Source organism: Parasteatoda tepidariorum, chromosome 12 (assembly GCF_982258835.1).
Source record: "Parasteatoda tepidariorum strain Cologne lab strain chromosome 12, Ptep-v5.0, whole genome shotgun sequence".
NCBI classification, from domain to species: domain Eukaryota; kingdom Metazoa; phylum Arthropoda; class Arachnida; order Araneae; family Theridiidae; genus Parasteatoda; species Parasteatoda tepidariorum.
In genome coordinates, this window is record NC_141766.1 from 13,552,648 (window position 1) to 13,578,637 (window position 25,990).

A 25,990-nucleotide genomic window follows, 5' to 3' on the forward strand; every position below is an offset into this window, starting at 1 on the left:
GCTCTAATGTCTTTCGGCAAAATACTTTTAATAATAACCAATATATGGGTTACTAATTTTAAGTAATAAAAACGCTGTGTTAATACAAAAACTATTTGGATAAATTAAGACTGAATTTTTTTTTAATTGAAAATGTGATATTTTTTTAAATTCTAATTATGCGCGATATTTTTACACTTTGTAGGGGGAGAAATGTACAAAATATTTCTTTTTCGCATTTTGTAAATCATCACATTAAAAAAACTAATAGAAAATGTTGAAATTCATAGCAGTAACTACCGAAAAAAAAATCTGTGAAATCACACAAATCTGAATATCTAAAAAGGGGTTATTCAAATGCGTGTTTTGTTTTGAGATTCGGTTGTTAAAATAAATATTATACTGAACACATCAGATTATAAAAATATATGGCAATTAACAGCAATAAGTGTTTAGAAAAATCGATGGAATCTTTGCCTTAAAAGGTAAATTTACCTTTTAAGGCAATGATTATTGTTGTGCATTGAGTTATTCATATTTATACTCAAATGCACTATTTGAATTTCCCATACTGTTTGAAATATATTGGTATACTTGAAAACTACATGAAAGTCAATATGAATAACTGTCCAAAAATACATTGAAACACTGAGAGGATTTACGATAATATTGACCTAAATTATGATCTGCATTAAAAAGTGATTATTTAAATGCGTGATTAAAATTTTACGTGTAGAAACAATATCAACGGAAAAATAACTAGAATTTTAAAAACTCTGTGAAAATCGGTAGCAAACTACCTAATAACTGCCGAAAAGTTAAAAAAACGAGGAAATCGTACCAAAAAGTAAATCAAAGAAGTGATTAAGTTTTGCGTTTTATAAATTTGTATTAAAAAAAACATAGGGATTTTTTAATTTGAAATTTTGTTCCAATAAATGTCACTAGATTGATTGAAACATCGCATGGATTAACGATGATATTGGTGCAAACAGAGTGTGTCAAAGAGTGATTTCTTGAATCTGCAATTCATACTTTGCATGCTGTAATAATGTAGGTATTTTTAAAAAATAACAAGAATATTAAAAATATTAATATAGAGATATCCAGGTTTAATATAAAGTAAAAATTCCTAGTAATAATTGCTGGACAAATGATCAAAACACTAAATATTTTTGCGATGGAATCAGCACAAGTTGTGGGTGATAAAATGAAGACTGAAACTTTTGATTTAAAACTTTCCATATTGTTTTAAAAATATCAGATTGATTTTATTTTAATCAATTTAAAAAAAATAGGGAATTGTGCCACATAGATTAATTAATTCTTTTGCTACAAAATCTCAATGTGTAATAAAATCCCCACTCAGTCATATTTTATTTAAATGTAAAATATGGTGTTCTTTAAAAAAATGAAAGAAAGAACATGAATTTTAGAATAAATAAAAGAGCATGATTAAAAATATTGAAAAATATTCAAATTGCATTTAAAATTCAATCAATGTATATTATTTTAATTAATTCAGCATTATAAAATAGCTGCCAACTGTTCAGAATATTTCAGATTCGTTCCTAATTTTTAAGTGAAAACCGAAAATCCAATATTTTTATAAAAAAATCTAAATTTTTGTAAAATTGCAGTATTTTTGCTTTTAAACCAATCCCTTGCTCTGATTGCCGCAAGCGCGCTTCCTGTGATCATTGTGAAGTAATATTTAGTAGCTTTTTATTGGAAAACACTATTCCAATAGTTGCTTAAACTACTACTGAGGTAGGTTATTATTTTTAAAAAAAGGTATTGTAGTATTTAAACACTACAAAAGAGCTTGCGTTAGAAATATTTGTTTATAATGCAGATTATTATTTACCTCTGTTTTATAATTTGGAGAATAATAATTATATATTAATAGGTGAAGGTGGTTTTTTTAATTTTTTTTTTTAACTATTATACCCATATACCTAATTATAAAATATTGCTAATATAAATTTCCCACAAAAGATAATGTTTATACTAGTTTTGTTTTACTAATTTGCATAAGGTATTTATATATATTTTTTATTAATTTTATTAGTTAATAGTTAAATTTTTGTCCTACTCTTGCAATTGGTGCGTATAATTTTGTCTCATATAGTATTCCTAATTTTTGATTCCTACGGTTGGCAGGCATGTTATAAGCATATTCATTAGCTTAAAGTTTGTGTTAAAAAGAAGAAAAAAAGTATTCTATTCCTTATTTTTTACCATTAAATCATTAGTAGTAAAACATACCTTTACTATTTTATATACGCATATGTATCCAGCCAATTTGATGTTTTTAGTCCGTTTCATCATTCCAGTATTTTCAAATATTTTTGAATTGAATGATATATTACCTTAAATTTTTCATGTTCTCCTTAAGCTTGTATTAATCATTTTATTACATTTATTCAAATGTTGTAAATTGAATATAGTTAATTAATGACATTAAATTATTCTAAACAGGGTTGGGTTTTTGACGTCAAAAAGTGGTTTTTGACATGACAAGGGTATAATACTGGTTTAAACCGTCAAAAACCCGTCAAAAATGTCAAAAACTGAAGTTTGCCAAGTAAATATATAAACTTCAAAACTACCAACAGTTGCCATGCATTATATTGAAATTTAATTATACTATAGGTAATCAGCAGGTTTTAAAATATTTTTTAATTAAAATTAAGGTAAAATAACAGATTTAAAATCTCAGAAATTTATATTCAAATGCATGTGCAGAAAAATTTTGCACAAAAATTGTTTAAATATTTATATTTAAAAAAAAAAATTTCTTCTTTTTGATACTTAAGAAAATTAAAAGTTTATTATTATGCATTTTTGACATATAAGGAACATATAACTAATATTTATAAGGAACTTACAAGTTATGTTGTATAAATACAAACTTGATACAAGTGTATAAAAATTTTTTTTTAATGTTATACCGAATATCTTTATTATCAAGTATGTTAATTTGAATTTAAAAGTAGTTATATTTATGAATAATGATAAATATAATTCATATTGTTTATTATATTTATTTATAATTATTACACTTATCATATTAAAACAATTTTTACCTCTTAATTTTTTCCCCCCACTTGTATTAAGAATACAAATAATGCATATCTTGAAAGCAAGAAGTAATTATTCAACAGCTGAATATTTAGATAATTAACAAAACTATATCGTATTCAGCAAAATGAAATTCACAAGTATTTGGATAAACTAAATTTTCAGTATAGTAAATGAATAGGCTGAATATACTGTAAATCGACACTAACTACTCTGTGTATTTATCAGAAAGCACTTAAATTTGTATTGTCTTATATTAAAAAGATTATTAAGAAGATTTAAAAGAATATTAAAAAGATTTTTCTTTAAAAGAAGATGTCTAATGTACAAAACTGCTAATGTTTATCTTTAAAAATGTCTAATTTTTAGTATAATCTATACTATACACTAACTTTGGTTATAAATAAATTTCTTAATAATATCACTGCAGATTTTCAATAACACATGAAAATGAATATACATAATATTACAAAAGATGTGAGTTTTCAAAAGTACAAGATTTTGGTTACTATTCAAAATATAAGTGTTTCTTCAAAATTTAAAATTTATTTTTTCTAGAACATATTTAGAAACACTATCCTTTAAAAAAAATATAAGTTTTATGTATTAATTAAATTTCACATATGAATATAGGTTTTTGACATTTTCTACATTTTTGACAGTGAGGTTTTTGACGTGACGGTTTAAACCATGGTTTAAACTGTCAAAAAGTGTCACATGTCAAAAACCTGCCAACCCTGATTCTAAAGTGTATTTTTGATGTATACGTACTGATAAAAGGGAACTCATTTTTTTTACGCATTACTAATATAGCATTTTAATATTAAATTTTTATTTGCATGTTAGGATGAAATGTAAAATAATGTATAAGGATGTTCAGAATCTGCAACTATTTTTATTTATTATGTTAGCATGTCTTGGAAGTAAAAAATGTATTTTTACTAATTGTTTATTGATAATACTAATTAATGTCGAAAAATTCTCAAGATTATGTCTTATGTAATAAAAGTACTTAGCTTAAATACTTTTATTTAGAGCATAAATTGTTTAACTTTTTATTTTAAATAAACCAAAAAAAAAATTTTCTCTCTCTTTTTTAGGATCTGAAGTGGCAAAATATTTACAAAAGAAATTACATAAAGATGTAGAAGACTTTTTAGGTCAACAAAAAGACCCTGAGCTTGCTCTTCAGTTAGCATTTTTAGCTTGTGATGCAAGTTTAAGAGATCCAATTGGTCTTCAGGAATTAAATGAAATGGTTGAAGCTGATAATAAGGGTATGTAAGGGTAGAATATCTTCATTTAGAATTTTTTTTATTTAATCTAGTGTATCTCATTGCATTGGAAATTTTTTTTCTGTTGTTGCTAATCTCAGAATCGTCTAGCAGTGCTAGACGATTCTGAATCCGAACTTCCATGAATCCGAACACCTCCAAAAAGTTCATAAAAAGACTGGAGTCTCACAGGACCTCATCTTTACCGAACCCCAAACAAATCAGAATATGTGCAGGGAAGGCCATGCCTGTTGATCACCAATGACATTCAGGATAAGTTTTTTGGTCCCGTTTGAAAGTAAGGGATCTAGTGTGGCTACTCAAGAAGCGTGAAAAGGCAGTTTCATGATATTGTTTCTTCTTAATGAATGTGCAACCTTGAACTTTGACTTCAGAATTTTTATTTTTTATTTTATCAATTTAAAATTCTAGCTGAAGTAAGCCAGTCATTGACGAATTTTTATTATTCTGAAATGAGAACACAAAAATCAGGAGTATTTCTTTCCTTTCCAATGAACAAGAAAAATATCTTTAGAATATAATTCTGCTGAAAAAAAGGAAGAAAAAACATTTGCTTTGGTATTTTTTTAAGTTATTTTATTGCTTCAGCTCTTTCTTTCCTCTGTTTTTTAAATTTAAAATCTATAAATATGAAGATGCACTGTATAACAGTTTTGGTTATACCTATCATTTCAATTAATGTTATGTTTTTGTTTTTTTAAATTTATTGCTGTGTTTTTGTATAACTTCGTTAAGTCATGAAAAATTCTTGGAATTAGTCATTGATTTGAAAATTTTACGTAAAACTAATGACTTTTAAAAAAAAAAAATGTTACATTTTAAACTTTCTGTTACTATAGTAAATTTAAGTTGTTTGGGTTATTCTTATAATACTTAATGTTAAACAATTGTATTGGTCATTTTTAGTTTCTTCCATTTTGTACAGTTTCTTTCATTGTTCTGGAAGAAATTGGTTTCTTCCGAACAAAATACCAACGCTGTTTAACACAGATATTTTTTTTGATAAGCTATTTCTATTTTGATGTAAACATTTAAAAATTGCAGATTTGTTTATTGGAAATAAAAAGAGTTCCCATTAGGAATGAAACTTAAAATTGTAAGGAAACTTTCTACTTTTTCATTCTGTTACAATCAAACTGAAAGTATTAATATAAATAATGGTAAATTTATAATTATATGTAAAGTTTTTTTTACAAAAAAGTTATATATAAAGTTTTTTTTTTCTTTTTCATCATTTGGTTTAAACCAGCCTACCCTGGGCACAAGTGTCCATTTTTTTTTTCAATAGGCATGATAAATTTGAAGTCATCCATAAAAAAAAGTTTAAATCTTTGGATCTACTCTCTGCTAATAAATAAGAATGTTTTGGTTCTATTTGTAGCTTTTTACTGGACAATTCAATTAACTACTTCTAATTAAGTAATAATGACATGAATTAAACACCTAAATAATTCTGAACAATATTATTAAATTACAAATAAAACAGAAGTTTGAAATGTATATATCATGTTTTATTACTTTGATAAAACTAATAAATTTATATCTTGATTGTTTCTGTAGAAATTCTGGAAAACTTCTAAAATAAAAGAAAGTTTAGTAAATTTTACTTATTTACCATTATTTATAGTTTGTTTCATACTAATTTTTTTTTTTTTTGTAGCTACGATTGCCAATATTGAAAAGAACAGAAAAGCAGTTTTTAATATGGCAGTAATTAACAATGATGGTGCTGGATGTAGCAAAGATGTTTTAGATTGTAGTTTAAATTTTAACAGCCTCAAAGGTGATATTGCCACCAGTAGTGATAATCAAGACGGTAAGTTTATACCTCGTAACGTAGCTGCTGCTACAATTATTCAGTTCCAATTCACTAGCATATAAGACATGTTAGCTCGATTTTATCTGGAGGTATCTTTAGACGGTTGACATTATGGGTAGCCTAGCCCCACATAAGTGACTTTCGAATGCGGTTCAAACACGCCTACCTTGATAGAAATGCTCCACTTTGATATGAACGCTCCTACTTTGTTGGATGGAGCACAAAAACTACACTTAGAAAACTATATCTCTCTCTACCGAAAGCAGATCATAACTAATTATAAACAATGAAACACCCACTTCCTCTAAGCTGTGACACAACAGGAAGTGACACTGCAAAGGGTAAAACTCTGTCCATCTATTTGTTTACACTTTGGACTTTCCAACATTTCCCATCATTAAACATATTATAGAGATTATTTAAAAGCATGATTCTAAATACAGATTGTAATAGTATTAGCATATCAGAATCGAAATCTTGAAAACTATATGGAAATCCTAAACATGTATCCATATAGACATTAAAATTTCCACTAATCCAGTGCCTCAAAAAGTGATTTCTTCCAATGTGGGATTCAAATATATCAATCTAAAACAATGTTGTATTAAAAAAATCATCAAGATTTTAAATACATTGTGAAAATCCATGGCAGTAACGAAAATGTGACCAATAAAATCGCATGGTTTTGCGTCTATAATCTAGTGCGTAAGAATGTGATAATGTAGCTATCAAAAATTGCTAAAATCTGACGCAACAGCTGACAAAAATGTGATCATAAATCCTCATGTGAGTATGGGTGAATCTTCAGTAATTAGGCGCGTAAACAAAGTGTTTTCTGAAATGCATGATTCAAACTTTGCCGACTGAAATAATATTGTATTAAAACATTAAAATTTTAAAATCCATATGAAAATGTAAGAAAACAATCAGGTATACCACACGAATTCACGGTTGAATCCAAATTAATTGAGTGAGTCGAGAAGTAATTAAATGAAATGCTTGATTCAGAATTTGTGGTTTGTTGTAATGGCATATTAAAATATTGAGATTTTAAAAACCAGGGGCAAATCTTCAACATTAGCTGCCAAAATTGGGATTAGTTATACAAGATTGATTTATACATCGTTGAATGAAACTGACGTTAATTATTGTTTAATTTGTATTAAAGTTTTGATGTTTGTTTACCTTAAATATATTATTTGGAAAAATCTATTTTCCAGACTTACTGAAGTCCCGTCAATTCCAGATATAGGACTTTCCATATATTTTTTTTTTAATCTATTTATTATGGAATGATAGTACAAATATTTATTAAAAAGTTTCTTATGTCTGTGAATTGACTTTTTTTCTATAATTAAAACTGGCAAGAGTTAAGAAATTGCTAACCCAGGTTTAGTGGTTTTTAAAATTGATGTTTTAAATTATTTCTAATCTTCATTAAAACTGTTAAAATATAGAAGTAAAAAGGTGGAGAATGGTGTATACAAACTACTGTTCTTGAAAGGTCAATATGCAGCCCCATTTTCCAACTTAAATAGTTGGGAAATAACTATGTAATAAATTTTATAATAGTTTTTTAAACTGACTTTATTACATTTTTTAAAAAAAGTCCTCAAAAATTTTAACATTAAAATTTTAAAATAGAGGTGTATAAATAGTTTTGCAGAGTTTTAATCATCTTACATTTAAATTTTTTTTAAATAAATTTTTTTTTTGAAGCATGTTCAAAACTAATGTAGATGGGAATTTATTTAAAAATTAAAGACTTAAATATCTTCCAGAATGTTAAACAAAGGTACTTTTTTTTCTTTTTTTTACTGAGAATAGTTCAACTAATTTTGTTTTCACTTTGAAATTTGTGCTTTTAAAAACTCGATTGTTTAAAGTGATAATGAAATTTGTATAACTTACAAAAAAAAAAAATTGTGACTATTTCAACTTCTAAAATAAATAATAAAAAATTTCTTCAAGTATTTTGTTGTATTAATCTGGTACTGTTGGCAGATTTCTGTCACTCCTTTTTTGCTAGTTTTGGATGAGGATATTATTTTAATTATTTTTGTTTCAACTCATTGCTTTTAAATCTTGTTTGTAGATGTTGAAACTATGAGTGTTGATGAATCAGAAGCAAATCCATCTACTGAAGGTGAGAATTAAATTATTCACTTATGATGATAAGAAAATGTTTTAATTTTGGATTAACTTTTTATTTTGGACATGGCTAGGTATTTAAGGTAATGGAAATAGTTCAAAATGCCTGTTTAAGAAAATGTAGTTAACATTTTCTTAAATGTGCATTTTGAACTATTTCCATTACCTTAAAATGCTTATTTAAAAAAATGAACGTAGCTATGTAAAGGACATAGCCATTCATACTATGAGTACTTTACATAGACATTGATATTAATGTATAATAAACAAACATAGTATTCAATTCCATTTTTTAAATTACTCATATGAGTGTTTTTTTTTTTTTAAGAATTATTTAAACAATCCAAAAATTTGATCCATCCATTTGACGTCATCCTGATGTCTAATTCTATTTTACTTTACAGATAATGCTGATTGTCAAATGGATACTTTAAAGTATTTGCTTAAAGATGTAAGTTGAATGTTTAGTTTTTATAGTAATTTTAGTTATTTTGAAATCATTTATTATTTTTTGATAGTTTTTATGCCAACAGAAATTATTATACAGTGTAACATCCCTTATCTGGACGTCCCTTTTCTGGTAGGGTTGATTTCCCGGACACTTTTTAAGAATCAAAATAAACAAACATCTTCATCTTCCCCTCTCTTAAAAAAAAAGAGGTCTTTTGACAAGTTTTTTCCCTTTTCTAGCTTCTAGTGATTTATGCATTGAACCCATAAATCACCAGAAAGAGGAAGAGAAGATCTACCAACCGTCAAGTGACCGATAGTGACGCTCCTCCTTTGGAATGCAGATTTGTTTTCAAAAGAGCACAACTGAGTCCCCTCCCCCTTCTTTCCTTTGCAGCTGGCTAGTAAAAGAGGCATTTCCTGCAAACTTTTTATTAGAGTGTTAGGGAAAGAAGAAATACTGTGAAAAAGGGTAAACGCAGCAAACGTTAACGTGGAGGGGGAGTCACTTTCTGTCACACAAGAAAAAATAAAGAGAACCCAATCAGCATGCCACGCCTTTATGCTTGATTGATAGCCAATGATCAGATAGAAAATAAGACTTTGTCACTTCCCCTAGCTCAACTTGAATGACAAATAAGGAAGAAATTAATTTTTCTCCTCCGCCTACCCACCCTTATGAATGATGGAAATTTCCCCTTCTTGCTTGAATCGTTCTAGCTCAAAATGGCAGAGAGAAAAATTAATATTTTCATAACTGTCAAATATTTTTCGTTTTCTATATTTTAAGCAATAATTATTTTTTTCTAATATTTTGTTTTTGATTGATTGGACATAATTCTAGTACTAAAACATTGCCCGAAAAATAATGTTCATTTATTTTTTGCTTCTTAGATTCTGATCGTTTTAAGCTTTGTTTACCCTGGGGGTCTATTATACGGAAAAATCTAATATCCGGACTTCCAGAAGTCCCATCAATTCCGGATAAGCGACTTTCCACTGTAGTAGAGTCCCTATAATCTGAGTTAATTGGAATTAGGGAGATTCTATATCAAGGAATTTAAATTTTACAATGGAATTTTTATTTATTATATGAATATAATGAACTGTATTAAAATGTTTTAGGCACAGGTATATATTTACTAGATTTTCAATTCAGTGATTCGATTCACTGAATAGATTTCCTTATTTGAATCATCAACTTGCAACACTGATTCAAATTAGGATTGATCAAATCTGTTGATTCTATCTAAATAGATTTAAATTTCAGTTTTGTTTCGCAGTGATGCTGTGTCATATATAGTTAAAAATTTCTTGTAGAACCTTAGAAACTCTTACGCATTTATTATTAAGGACTTAAGAGTTTTCATGCAAAGAATTCAGGTAAAATATAAATGAAAAAAATAGTAATTCATTTTTTTTTCTAGTTTCTTAAAAATTATGACATTTAAAAGTATTTATGGCATTTAACAACATATACAATATAATGATACGAAAGATATAATGGAATAGATATAATTTATTTAAATAATATATATTTACTTGAAAGAATTCATTAACAAGAAGAAAAAAAAACATTTTTTTTTCCATCTTCGTTTTGGTAATGGGAAAAAGATTGCAAGGTAAGTTCAACTCTACTTTGAATCTAAGCTGAATAATGTTTTAAAGCTTTTGATTCAAATCAGTGATCTGAATCACTTCGAATAATGATCTAAGTTGCATAATTTGAATCACTGATCTGAATCATTTCATAAGAAAATTATCCGAAACACATAATTTGAATAAGCAGTTGCAATAGAGGTGACTGAATCGCAATGATTCCAATCACTGTCGCCTTTGATGCACTGAGTGATTTAGTGATAAAAAGAAATGCACTGTTGTCATTCGTATTCCCGTGGGCTTAAAATCCAATGTCGCGGTTCGTATTCACCCATTTTTGAAATCCAATATTGACGTTCGTAATCACACAGTTGATTTTCGTATTTATACGTGATCTAAAAATTATGCAACGTGATTATTATTTACGCTATTTGAAAATTAAATTAAATTTGATTTTTTAAAATCTAATATACCGATTCATATTCATGAAATTTTAAAATCCAACTGAACTATTCGTTTTCACGTTTTTTTTAAAATCCAATATCTCGATTCTTGAAAGGAGTAAGATTTTTCTTGAAACAGTTACTACAAAGATGTGATACTCTTCATTAGTAAGTGTTTTAAAACTGTTTGCTCTAAAAGTTGTTAGCTATGAAATGTGTATGGTTTATAAATATATAGATATTTTGATATCGATATTTTGATTTATGATATTTTGTTTTATGATATTTTGTTTTTAACTTTGTGTCATAATCACCTCTGATTGGCTTATTATGCTTTGTGCTCCTACTTTTGTTTTTAACAAGTTAGCAGCTATGAGTAAGATGAATATATTTTAACAACTGTAGTCAATTTGAAAGGCGAACACAAAATGCATACGATCGATGCAGGTGAAAAAATAAATGCAAGTTTGATAAAATAAAAATATTCTGGCAGAGTTAAAATATGTTTTTATATATCTTATTGATCTAACAGTATTATATAGAATACTCCCTTCCCCCCACCCTGTGACTGCATTGTAAAAGTTCAACTTTTTTTATTTTCGTCCACTTTCATGCCTGATTTATAATTCTACGGTTGATTCCCTCTATGCATCAAAGGGCCTGCGAAAATGTAACACTGCTTGGCAGTGTGTTTCAGCAGTGCTTCAGAATGAAAAGAGTTAAATCATGAGTAATATTGCAATTAGCAAACTGTACCTCAAATTGGCAAATTAGGTTTGTCTCCAAAAAATTGGTTATATTGCCGCCTTTTTTACTTCTAAACTTACGTTATCTTGAAGAATTTAATTGCCATTTGTACTTTCCTCCATGTTAAATATGAAGTCCAATCAGATAATAATAGTTATATTTAAATTGTGTCCTATGTGGGTTAGGTTGAATAAATACAAATTGACAACACCATTATATTTAATGTTTACAACTGTCTTCTACAAGTTAATATAGAGTTATCAGACGTGCCAACCCTCAATATCAGACACTTCAAATCTGAGTTTGTTGTTATGATTTCTTCTGTCTTGTTAGTTTTTTTTTTGTGAAAATATATAATGGCAGGAAAAGAACTTAATAAGAAATATTTAACTTCTTTCAACCAAGCTTATTCGGAAGAATTTCTTGAAATTATTGTTTCTGAAAGAGGATTGAATTGTGCCTTCTGCACATTTTAATTTCTTAAAAATTTTGATCATCAATCTAAAGTATTTTTTATTAAAAATGAAATTTCTAATTTTCCATTTAAAGAAAGTTATTGATTTAGTCACCTAAACTTTTATTTATTATATTTTTTAAAAATAACATAGTTTAGCCCATTTATTTATTTATTTTTAAATAAAAGATCACTATCTTGAATCAATTTATGAATTAGCTAAATAAATTTACTTACTGTTGTTGCTATTCAGTATTATAGATATTAATATTGACAGTTGTTTAATTTTGATATATAATTTTAACATTATGTACAATTACTTAAATTATTCTTTATGTACTGAATAAAGTCTCCTTTAAGACTAAAGTGTTGTTATTTACAAATCTTTTTCTTAAAAACTTTTGTCTTATTTTGCATGTTTCACTGTTGCGTGATCATTTCTCTCTTCCTTTTGAAAGCCTGCTGTTTTTTCGTTTTCCCAGGTTGGCACGTCTGTAGTTATGTTCATAATTTAAGTTACAAAATACTTCATTAACAAGAAAAAATCTATACATTCACTATCTTCTTTATCATAATTGTAAATAAAGTTAAGTTCTAGCAATAAGCAGTTTCTATTCACGAGTAAAAAATAAAATAATAATGCAAATTATTTTTATTGAGCTTGTGACCCAAAACTTTTCGCTTTCTTTAATAAGAAGGAATGGATTAGTTTGCACAAGATTTAGAGGTAATTCGTGAACATAATTCCTTTTCAAACATTAAAATTGTGATAAGAATTCATGTGAATGAGAATATTATAAAGTTGATTGAAAAATCACACTGCATGTTTACGTTCTTTTTAATTAATTTAATGAAATTTTTAGATGTGAAGAAAGGTTCCTAAATCCATCATTAGAATAACTAATCCTGAACTGAATTTGCTTTTATAATTGATTTATAGCTTTTTGACACAATATTGTGTCCCACTTATATCTTATAGATTTTGCATTTTCTGTACTATATTGCAACTTATGTAAGTCAATATGCTTATAAAATTTAATTTATTTTTTTTTTTTTTTTTTTTTTTTGATCTGGTAAATTCTCCTCTTTTCCTTCTAGTAACACATATTGTTGGAGTCATTACACATCAGGCCTAGCTTTGATTATCAGAACTTGACTTAAATATACTTAAAATGTAAGATTACACCCTTATTTTTGTCTGAATGATATTTTAAGCCCAGTCTATAATCAAGTTTAAATTTTTCATTTATAATTTTCACAGTGTTAATTTTAATTGTTAAGGTTGCAGAGCAAAACCATTTTATTTTCACCGAGGGTATCACCTGGAGTGTTTCAAAAGTAAAATTATTATAGTATTTGCGTTTTTACAAATTGTATCCTGCTGGAAATCGAGTGGAATCTTCTGAACTTCTACATTTTTTTAATAAGTTATTCTTTGTGGAAGTGATTTTTTTTAAAAATCTAAATGTTATAACTTCTAATAACTCTCTTGATTGACTTTAAATTCAGGTAACTTTTCTAAATCAAAAAAAAAAAAAAAATTGTGAATTATAGAAATGCTGATAGAATAAAAAATAAAATCTACAGATCTAAAATCTTTTACAATTAATATGCAAAACATCAAGGAATTCTAGATGCTTTGGAATGATAACAAGTAAGAGTGCACCTTTAATGAGGAAGGAAGAAAGAGCAAGTTTATTGTGAAAATTAGTATTCGAGTAAATGAATTTAGTTAAAGCTAGTATTAATCACCTATGATTGCATGATTGACTTACTTCATTAAGGCCCTTGCAAGACTCAGATTTATGATTCTGTAACTGTTAGACAATAGTTCCCATTAAGGAAAGAGTTGTGATAAATATTTTTTCTCTTTTTATTTTTAAACATCAGGTATGATTTTCTTATTTGCAACCAAAAGTTTGTTTTTGTCTTTTTCCAGTATGTTTATTATTCTTTTAAAATTAAATATTTGTTTTATTAGGATTTAGAAACTTCTGACCCAGAAGATGATGATTTTGATGTTGAAGATGAAGAATCGTAAGTTAACATTGTTTATAAATTTAGGCTTCTTTGTTAACCCTATAAAGAACAATTAACTACAACATTGGATCTAATACAAAAATCTTATTTCATATATGCCTACATAATAGACATGTTACATAATAAAGGCATTTGTTTTATTATATTGTTATTAAGGCTAATATTTGTTACGCTACTTCACATATCTGTAATGCCATCCCAAAACATGCAATTTCCTAAAACTTGGTCCTGTATTCTAGAAATTTTGCATTTTTATAGCTCTATGATTATAGATTTATCCACATTTATAGTTTTTGAATTCAATTTTGAATATAGAAAGTATATTTTCCCTTTAACAGAAGTAGTGAAAGTGGAGATGAAGAAACATTTGAAGATATGGAGAACTTAGAGGTATTTTGTTTTATTTATGATAATTGTAGATATTTTTTTTAAATAAAATCTACAATTATCCATTATAAGTAAAGTAAATAATTTTATACTGTGTAAAATTAGCCAATTAGATAACCAGCACTGTTTCTTTTCAATAATAGGCAGACTTTGAAAATTTTTATTATTTTTTTTTAAATGAAACTGTTTCAACTTTTTAGGAAAACAGATGCAAACCTGAAAACTTGTACGGTTTCACAGAACAGTGTACTGTATTTTACTCAATCATATGGACTAGCTTTAAAATGATACTGTACAAGGATGAGATTCTTCCGCGGATTCGCAGATTTCTGCTTTTTTTTTCTTCCAATTTTCCCGTTAATTTCCACTGAAATTTTTTTTTTGCACAAGTTAAAATATTTTATGAGGAATTTAATTTTTCATGGAGCAAAATTATTGAAGTCTTTATTCCCCCTTCTGAAGTTTCTCTAAAAATTATTTCCTTGGGATAAAACTGGTTGACCTTTATACAGGGATGAGATTTTTTTTGTCTCTCGTATTTCAACCATTCTATCAAAAACTCAGATTCTCTAAAAGTTTCGTTTTTTTTTTTTTTTTTCAATAAATATCCCGCTTTTTTTTGTTGAAATTCAGTCGTTGAAGTAAAATAATTATACTTATTTACGATTTTCAAAGATAAACAGAAAATTCAAACTACGTCCTAGCTGCTAACCCTTCCGCATTTTAACTTATATTAGTTATTTTCTCCAATTTCACGCACAGAAAATAAGATTTTCCGTATTTTTTATCCGACGGCGGGATAGCTCGTATTTGTTGGAAAATGTAAACAAATAGATGGGCAGTATTTTCCTCTTGGCTGGGTCACTTCCTGTTATCTCAGCTAGAAGGAAGTGGGTTTTTCTGTTTTTAGTCAGTTATATCTCAGCTTTGGATAGAAGATGTTTCTTCTCTTATGTTATGTTTAGAGAGAGCTATGTGATGTTAAAGAGTTCTGTTTAGTTTAATTGAATGTAGTTTTTCTTACTTTATATTTAAAGACTTATATTCAATAAATATAGTTGTACAGTTTCTTAGTTGTACAGTTTCTTTAAGTGAATTCTTGAGTAGTAGTAGATGTCTTCAATATCTTATACTTAGTAAGCTGGCCCCTATTTTTCAACAGTATTTTCCTAATTCAGATGTCGCTGCTTCTTGTATTCTGGCGTGAAAACAAATAGAAAAAAAATAGAGGTGGATTTGCGGTGAAAATATTTATTTGCTCATTCAATTAATCTTGTAAATTTTTATTTATTATGTCTGAACAGAAACAATACAAACAAGCCTTTTAGAAATCCCAAGTCCAGACTCTGCAAATAACTCGATTTTTATTCACGCGATTTTAATATCAATCATCGATTTTCGTATTTACCTGATTTAAAAGTTGAACGTTGCGATTCTTATTCAGGCGATTTAAATATTGTACATTATGATTCTTATTTACGAGATTTAAAAATCCAATATCGTGTTTTGTATTTATGAATTTTTAAAATTGAGATTTTATTATCAAACATTGATTTTCGTATTTACCTGATTTTAAAAGTTGAACATTGCGATTCTTATTCAGGCGATTTAAATATTGTACATTACGATTCTTATTTACGAGATTTAAAAAACCAATATAGCGATTTGTATTTACGAGCTTTTAAAACCCTATGTAGCAATTCGTATTCACGCGAGCTTAAAATCCAATGTCGTGATTCGTTTTTGCGGTTGTAATATTGCGCGATCTAAAAACTATGCATCGGGATTTGTATTTTCGCGTTTTTTAAATTTCGATGTAGAGTTTCAAATTAACGTGATTTAAAAGCCTCATATTGGGATTTATACTCACATGTTTTACAAGTTTAAAAATCGCACATTTTTGTCAAATTTTTGTTTATATATATATATATATATATATATATATATATATATATATATATATATATATATATATATATATATATATATATATATATATATATATATTTATATATATAATTTTTTTATTTTATTTATTTATTAATTCCCTTGGATTTCCTCTCTTTTACTTTCTGACTACTCTCATCCCTGACTGTAGTGTATTTATTTACAGTTCTGAAGTTGTATTTTTAAGGAGGAAAAAAAATTGACAATATGCTTATTTAAATTGCGAATTCAAATGATTACAAACTTTTAAATCTTCACTAAAAAAGAAAAGAAAACTTGTCCCAGAGAAGTTGTAATCGGATTGCGGTTGGTTTTGGGAGCTAATCACGTGAAACGCAAACAATCTGTAACCAATTAGAGAAAATATGCACTTCGGCAAAATCAGCCAGTTAGACCTCTGATGTATGAGATCACATGACCTGCAATATCAATGGATAAGCATTGCTAACTCATTTTACCCCTAGATTACGGAGTTTCTTGATTAAAAGTGCTTTTAGGCAACATCAATGTTATTTGAGTTTGCCATTTGGTGCACTTGGATTGTGGCATGATTTTGTTTTAAAATTTGTAATGTCTCTTAAAGTTTACTATCAGATATTTTAAGATTCTTATTCTAAAAGCATTCCTTGCATATTTTAGTCCAACAAATCGCAGTACTATGCGTTTTGTACTGTTTGCAGACAAGATTTTAAAATAGCACATGGGGATAGCAGATTTTAAAATGCACAAAGAGACATAAGGATTTGGCGGATTTGGTTAATAAAAACAAAAACATTATCAAGTATAGTACGGCTTTCAGGAGAACAGCTCCAGACACCTGTCTCGCGTATTGGCGGGAACTATAGATACGAGGGTAGGTCACTTCTAATAGGGGTGTGGAGTGAAAGTGACAAGTTATGTAATGATCTTGGCTTTGGCACAAGTTGGAGAATCTTTACTCTCCTTCCCTAGTATTAGTGGCAGACCTAGAGAACTAGTCTTTCTTTCTTAGTGTTTAAAAGATTTTTTTTTCGTGATTATTTTAATCGTTAATCGTTGTTAGTTTTAAGCTTGTTTAGAGTTTTTTTTCTTCTTTTAATCGTTGTTAATTTTATCTTGTTTGCTTTTATTTTTGTCTCATTAATTTTTTTTAATATTCTTTAACTCTTTTTTTAACTTTTCAAAATTCTTAGTTTTTTAACAAAATTAAATATTTTTTAAAAAGACTAAAACATTATAACTAAGAAGTTTCTTTTTTATTTACTTATTTATTTATTTATTTTAAATCTACAATATTAAAAAAGTTAAAGTAAGAATCACTAAGTATTATAAAATTTAAAATAAGAACAAAATATTTGAAGCAAAAAGTTGCTTTTCGAGTCGCATAAGACATTATTCTTGTAGATATGTTTTGAACGAGTTTTTAACTTTTAAATTGATTAATTTAATTAATTTTTAAATTTTGATTTCTTTTTCTCAGTTAGATATTTTTTAAAGTTTTAGTCCTTAAAATTTCAAAGATAAAAAAAATGTCAGAAATAATGTTAATGAATTTTCTGTATGAAGTGTAAATGCTTTATCCGATCATTTAATAAATTGTATTAAGAAGCTGTATGAAAATAAGATTCTTTTTTATACAAACAAAAATTATAATGCAAAAAATTAAATACAAATTTGAAATTACTTTTTTTAAAAACAAACGGCAAACTAATAATTATATAATAATGTTAATTTAATTATAAGTTTTGATATCAAAATCATACATAAAATTTTAGTTTTTTATTTATCTTTGGAATAGTAATAAAATTTAATAGATTTTAAACATCATTTCCGTAGAGTCATATTTTTACAATTATGTCAAGTCTTAGACAAGAATGAAATGACATGATGTATTCAGTTTATGAAATGCTTATTCCAGTTTTATGTATTTAACAACAAATAATAAATTAATCGCATGAAAAAAGAGAAACTGCGTATAAGAAACCTAAATCAAATCAAATGCCTTTTGAATGTAGCGATTAAAGGAAGGATAAATATTTTTCTTTATCAGAGAAAAAATTTTTGACCGAAACAGAGAAATAATCTCAAAAGTTTTTTCATGAGACAAAAGAGGTTGATTACAAAAATGTTTTAACCACCATTAAAAAAAATTATTTCCAATAAATAAATAACAGGTGAATTCCAAATAAATTAACGCATATCCAGTGTAGTTGCTTAAAAATGTTGAGGAGCTGATGAACTATTTGTAAGTGGCAGGATATTATTTGCTGGATATATCTTAATTGTTCAGTCCTGTTGCAGCCATTCTTTCAGGGTAGATGTATCTTTATTCCTCAGAATTTTCTACCAAAAATCTTTTTCCTCCACCTCTTCTAGCCGCTAGTCCAGTCCTCTCCCTCTCTTCCTCACCTCTCTCCTGCCCCTCTTCACAGGTTTTCAACCCTTACACAGAAATTGGCAGACCAAAACTGCTTAATTTATTTACAGAGAGGCTATCTAAAACTGTCAGACAGTTAGGGCAGAAATAGGCTCACTGATTGTCATAAAAAGGAAAGAGAGTTGTAGCAACACTACACCAGTAAAAGTATAAATGAAAATATGGTTTCGTTTAAAGCCTATATTATTTTTTCTTCCTGAGAGAAAGCAAAAGATTGTTGAAATATTAATTTGAATAGGTTTCTTGGAAGCGGATAAAGCAGCCAATCTGGTAGACCAACGACTCCTTCATTTCTCCATTACACCCCCATTAGAAATGTTACCTCTTTCGTTACCATAGCAGCAGACAGCCCCAGACTTTTTGTTGGGAGCTGTTCCCCTCAAAGCCGCACTATATTTTGCCCCTGGAAGTGATGACAATGTAATAGGGGCCGAAGTGTATTCTACGTCGTTCATTGTAGAACACAATCTACCTATTAGTGTCGCAGATCATGCGGGCCCATTTTTAAGGAGAATATTCCCAAAAAACAATGTTGCAAAAAAAATATGGTGCAGGATGAACAAAAACTGCTGCTATTGTATCAAAAATTGTGGATGTTAAAAATGTTTCAATTGTTGAATCTCTTCAGAAACAAATGGATGCTGCAGCTACTGATGGCAGCAACAGTACAGATGCGTAACTCTACCCTATAGTTGTGTGTAACTTCGATACAAAAGCGGGCAGAATCAAAGTATCGCTGCTTGCAGTGCCGACTTTAGACTAAAGCTCTGCAGGACAGAGCATTGGAAATTTAGTGTTAAATACTTAATTTTAGTGTTGAATACTTAAATTGAAAAATATTCCTTTGGAAAATTGTTTGGCACTTAGGTGGGATATGGGTGCAAGTCTTCCGTCCTTCGAAAATGTCCGCGGACGGAAACAAGACTGACTCGAAGACGAAAATCGGAATTTTTTTTCTGTCCTTAAAAATATTTTTTAGGTCTACGTTATTGGTCTACTTTCTTATGTCCTGTTGTTATTTTATCAAAAGACAGATGAATAACTTTAGAACTTTTTACGTCTTTTAACTTTCCGTTGGTTCTTGAAGTTCATGAATAAAAAATGAGAGTGATTTAAATCTCTGTAATCAGCCTTGATAATTTAAAAATGCAAACTTAGTATCATAATAAATGCGAAGCACTTGGAATGGAAGTTTTATTAATAAGACCAAGATAATAATTTCATGTAAATAAAAAAAATATTTGAAACAGGCTAATTAGGAGCCCTAATGTTTTATAAAGTACAGGTACTTCATCATATTTAAAGGCACATTAGTATGTTCTTGAAGCAAATTGAATTAATTTCAGTTTATACATCAGGTTAATTTATCTTTGATTATTTGAAAGTCTTGTTCTAAGGATAATTATTTTGCATTTGAAGCAAAACCGATTGATCTAGTTCAATAAATTTTGGAAAAACTTCTTGGAAACCCAAGGGCAGCATCTATTCCATGTTTTACTTAGTGGCGCTATACCTAACAACACCTAGGTTTTTGACAGATAGTTAAAACTTTCATAAGCAAAGATCTAGTTACTTCAAATAATCCAGATTTTACTTTACATAATAATTTAGATTGATTGTATGTAACTTTTTGTTACTTGGCAAACTCAAAAGCGTCACTCTACTAATGTTACTTATCAGATAAGGGATTTCGTTTAAATTCTTTTGTTTACATTTATTTAGTGATTGTAAAGCAAATCACCTAAGGCAGATTTGTTGCTTTGTATATCATGAAGGAGAAATAGCATTTATTTTTATTAAGTGAATTTTAATACTTATTTTTATGTGTTAGTAGTTGACATTTACGTAATACAAATAAGATTGCGGTTAAAAGCCAAGTAACTCTCTCTTCCTTAGCTTTTGGTATTATATTGTTACTTTGCATAAGTCCTGTTGGCGTGATATTCTACTGAGATTAAAATTTTTGTTCACCATATTGCTCTCTACTAATATGAATTAAGTATTAACAACAACAAAAAAGACATTGTTAGATAGAATTTGTTGAAATATGATAGCCCGCTGTTCTCTGTCTTGAGTAATGACTCCAAGTGCTTAAAATTCCAGGAATCTGATATTTGTGCTAGTAATACAAAACTTCAGATCTGCCAGTTTAACATAGTTAATTGATTCCACGGGCTACTAGTTATATTCTTATGAACCTCAACTCTTCTACTGCTGTAGAAGTGTAATTCTGTGCTGTTTCCTGATGCTGATCGAGTTAACTCTTGTACTACTTTTGGATGTTTCTACTCTCCAATAAACCTTGTTTACTTATTTCTCCCGATTCCTAAGTTTTCAATAATGTGTTATATCACAAATATAGGTTAGTTGTTAAGCATGAAAGGATTGAGTACTAAATTTATACTGTATTTTACAATGCTTAGATTTTATTAAATTTAATAATTTATAAAGTGGACCAAATTATGATTTTCATGTTTTTCAATTTTATGCTGCTTATGGTCTTTTTTTTTCCCAAAGAGATATAAAAATATAAGTGAAAAAATACTAGGAAGGTTTATTACTTTCATTATGATAATTTTTATAGCCTGGAGTACATAGTGGTTCTACTGGTACTGTGCTTTTGATTGGAAGTAAACACTATTATTGTGCCAATGTTGGAGACTCAAGGTGTGTATTGTCCAGAGGTGGAGAAGCAATTGATTTGTCTATTGATCACAAACCCGATGATCCTGAAGAAATGAAAAGGATAAATGCTACTGGATCAGTTGTTTCTGAGGGACGTATTAATAAAAGCCTTAACCTTTCTAGAGCATTCGGTAAATTTTTTTTTTTTTTTTTAAAAAAAAGATTAAAAATTCATGCCTAGCTGCCTTTAGCAACGAATTAGTTGAATATTGAAAATTAAAAAAGTTAATTTGGATAAATTTTGTGAAAAGAACATAGCTAGAAAAAATTTGATGGAAATTTTCATATGATTTTTAGCAGCTTATTATTTCAATATTCTTTTCTGGTTAACTTAAAATACTAATGTATAAGTATTGTTTTAAGTTAACGAGAAATTTATGATTTCTGCTTTATGAAAATTATGTTTCATAAAATTTCTGAAATCTTTTCAAGCCTTCTTGTAAATTTTTATTCATTCAAGCAGAAAATATTTTTTATTCAATATGAGTAAGGGTGAAAAAAAAATTAATGTTAAAAACTTTTAATATTTAAGCATATAATTTTTTAAAGCAGTATAATAAAGAAATAACAAAGTGTTGCAGTATAAGTTTTGACTGTTGAAACGGCTGTAATTTATCACTGTTATAACGGCTTTTATTAAAAAAAAAACTTAGCTCGTAATTTGACCAATAGGTTGATTTTACATAGAGATGCACGTTTTCAGATAGTGTGCCTCAAAAACTGAAAATACAATGCTCAGGGCCAATATTAAAATAAAACTTCTATCATAGAAGTGCATGAAGGATATAATACCAACTTATTATGACTATTTTTTTTACATCAGTGTAGATAACAAAAATAAAGAAAATATCTAATGAAAATCTAAATAAATATACTTACATGATAACAAATCAAATTATTGTGAAAAGTGTATAAAAATGCATAGTAAAAAATTTGAAATTAAAATAGTCATTTACTGCAAATGTGAACTTTTCATAAAATTTTTGAATTACTTCAGGGGCCAAGTTTAAATGAATTTTACGGACTAATTCCGGCAGATGATCCTTTGGTTGTGCAACCTTTGATGTAGAAATTAGATTTAGTTTTTATGTATTTATTAATTTTTTGACTTTGAAGTTACAACACAGGCTTACCAAAAATTGAGAAAAACTAAAGAAATGAACAATATTATTTACAAAAGCGAAATTTTGTATATCATATTGCTTTCCTTCCAGGTGACTTTTATTATAAGGATGCTTCTTTAGCTCCTTTTGAGCAGTGTGTTACTGTTGAACCTTCCATAACAACTCTTGCTGTTGAAGAAAAAGATGAATTCATTATTGTTGCCTCTGATGGTATTTGGTAGGTTTTTTCTTTCGTATTTATTATTATTTGAAATGTTTTTAGTTATTGGAAAATGCATTTATTATACATTCGTGTGTTTCAACTCTCTATAGTAAAAAAATAATAATAATTTCAGCTAACATACCGTGCAATGTTGTCATTTGACCTAAATGTTTTATAAGATTTTAATCTTCTTGAAAAATATTAAGTGACAGGTGGATGCATTTAAATGTTTAAAAATAAGTGATATATTACATATTTATACTTTTCCCAAGATTTCGAGCAAATTTGAAGGCTATTGCTACGCAATAATTATAATTATATTGCTACATGAAAATTATAAAGTTTATCATTTTTTAGACATTAAAACTTACCAAATTTTTTTTTCAATGTACTTCATTGTGTAAATTGAAGCAGTTGCTATTTTCACACTTTGTTCATCATAGTCATTTACTACTTTTAATTTGTGAAGCATATAAAATAGTTAATTTTTTTATTGTTGAGTGATCTTTAGTTGCATAAAAATCACAAAAGGAGGAATTCATATTCAAGAATACTTTATTATTCAAACCAAGGGTGATTGTATTTCAGGTGTTTCCCGGAATTCCACGTTTTTCGTATCATTCTTCCGAGTCTAATAACAAGAAGAAAGACATGTCATTTTTCCTCAAAAATCGAGATTATCGTATCTTTATTCACCCATCATAAAAATTGTACTAGTTTTAAAGTTTAGTTCTATGCTGGTTAATACGTTCGCTGCTGGTCAGGTGAGGATATGATGATAATTATTGCCCCACTGTAGATGAGGGTTTTTCCCAGAAGCAGATTTACTTTTTATAACAAATATATTGAAAAGTTGTAATAAAGCATAATTATGTGCGTCATACTGATTACTGAGTAATATGCAGGCCTTTCCTGATAGAATATTTTGACCACACGCCAGCGCATGATAAGCATTAGAGGTAAAATTATTTTCTAAATGCCACATTTCGCGCTAGCGTGTGATGCGTAAAAATCAAACAACATAATGAAAATAAGTTTCAAAATGCATTATTTTTGTATGATTCTTTATTACTAACAAATATTTAATATAAATGAAATATTATAAGTTGGTTACAATGATATTATTACTGAAAATAATATTTTTTAACATTCATTTGTGGGTAATCTTCGCACAATCCAAGCAATAACCGGGAGATCCATCACAAACTTTGCAGATATAAATGGTATCTTTATGTTTCCCTTGGGAATAGCAACTTTTGAATTGCTTTCTTAGAATCTTTCCAGCTTTTGTCTCTTTCCGCATACTCAGCACATTTTCAGATTTAGACTGATCACACACAGGAGCACAAAGAACAGGTGGCTGTTTCAGTAAACTTCGTATCACGGATAAACAAAAGTCATGCAGTGGTGTATTTTCATTGGAATACTTATTATAGATAACGTTCATCATTATTTCAGGCATGTGATTCTTCCGTGGATTCGCAGATTTCCGCCTTTTTTCAGATTTTTCCATTTTTCGTGCTAATTTCCGCAAAAATTTGTTTTTTGCACAAGTTGAAATATTTTATGAGGGATTTAATTTTCCACGGAGCAAAAGTATTGAGGTCCTCATTCCTCCCTCTGAAGTTTCTCTGAAAATCATTTCCTTGGGATAAAACTGGTTGACCTTTACACAGGGATGAGATTTTTCCTCTTTTTAGCAGATTTCCACTTTTTCGCTTTTTTCTCTTGAATTTCAGCCTTTTTATCAAAAACTCCGATTCTTTAAAAGTTTCTTTTTTTTAAAAATGAATATCCCGCTTTTTTTAAAAAATTTAGTCGTTGAAATAAAATATATTTATTTACGGTTTTCGAAGATAAACAGAAAATTCAAACTACGTCCTAGCTGCTAACCCTTCTGCATTTTTACTTATTTTAGCTATTCTCTACGATTTTACTTACAGAAATAAGATTTTCCGTATTTTTATCCGTCTGCCGGATAACTCGTATTTTCGCAATTCAGATGTCACTGCTTCCTGTTTTCTGGCGTGAGAGCAAACGGGGAAAAAAATGGAGGTGGATTTGCGGTGAAAAATTTTTTTTTGCTCATTCAATTAATCTTGTAAATTTTTATTTATTATGTCTAAACAAAAACAATACAAACAAGCCTTTTAGAAATCCCAAGTCCAGACTCTGCATATATCTCTATTCTTATTCACGCGATTTTAATACCGATCATCAATTTTCGTATTTACCTGATTTAAAAGTTGCGCATTGCGAATCCTATTTACGCTATTTAAACATTCTACATTATGATTCTTATTTACAGGATTTAAAAATCCAATATCGCGTTTTGTATTTATGCATATTTAAAATTACGATTTTATTATCAAACATTGATTTTCCTATTTACCTGATTTAAAAGTTCAACATTGCGATTCTTATTCAGGCGAATTAAATATCATACATTGCGAGTCTTATTTACGAGATTTAAAAATCCCATGTTGTGATTTGTATTGACATGCTTTTAAAACCCTATGTAGCGATTTGTATTTACGCGAGCTTAAAATCCAATTCGTGATTCGTTTTTAGGGTTGTAATATCAAACATCGATTTTCGTATTCATACTTGCTTTAAAAATTAGACATTGGGATTTACATTCGAGCGATTTAAAAATTGTGCATCGTTATTCGTATTTACGTGATCTGAAAATTACGCATCATGATTTGTATTTTCGAATTTTTTAAATTCGATGTATTCGATGATCATATTCACGTGATTTAAAAACTCATATCAGGATTCATATTCTCTCAATTTAAAATCATGCATTTAATTCATATTCATATATTCATACAATTTTAAAATTATTCATCAGGATTTATAATCACATGGTTTACAAATTTGAAAATTGCACTTTTTTGTCAAATTTTTTGGATATATATATATATATATATATATTCATTCTTGGATTTCCTCTTTTTTTACTTTCTGACTACTCGCATCCCTGTTATTTGCAAAATATGCACAAATATTTTTGTGGGTCACCTAATTGTTTTTCTCCCACAAGGCCATAAATTTATTGTATTGAATTACAGGTAGAGGTTTGGTATAACTTCACCTCTTTTGTTTTTCCACCATATAATTTTATATTCATTGGAAGTGTAAGTGACATCCCTCTTATCTTGCCAC

At 28.0% G+C, this 25,990-nt stretch overlaps 1 protein-coding gene across 1 annotated transcript in view; it reads left to right on the forward strand.

Annotated features, from left to right (window-relative positions):
- Nucleotides 1-25,990, forward strand: part of LOC107449513 (putative protein phosphatase 2C 6) — a 37,393-nt gene that overhangs the window by 7,084 nt on the left and 4,319 nt on the right. Inside the window, exons 3-10 of the mRNA XM_087156158.1 lie at nucleotides 4,164-4,340; nucleotides 6,019-6,174; nucleotides 8,273-8,323; nucleotides 8,733-8,779; nucleotides 14,003-14,058; nucleotides 14,400-14,451; nucleotides 21,396-21,627; nucleotides 22,711-22,837. Coding sequence (XP_087012284.1) covers nucleotides 4,164-4,340; nucleotides 6,019-6,174; nucleotides 8,273-8,323; nucleotides 8,733-8,779; nucleotides 14,003-14,058; nucleotides 14,400-14,451; nucleotides 21,396-21,627; nucleotides 22,711-22,837 — 898 coding nt within the window. The remainder of the gene's footprint in view (nucleotides 1-4,163; nucleotides 4,341-6,018; nucleotides 6,175-8,272; nucleotides 8,324-8,732; nucleotides 8,780-14,002; nucleotides 14,059-14,399; nucleotides 14,452-21,395; nucleotides 21,628-22,710; nucleotides 22,838-25,990) is intronic.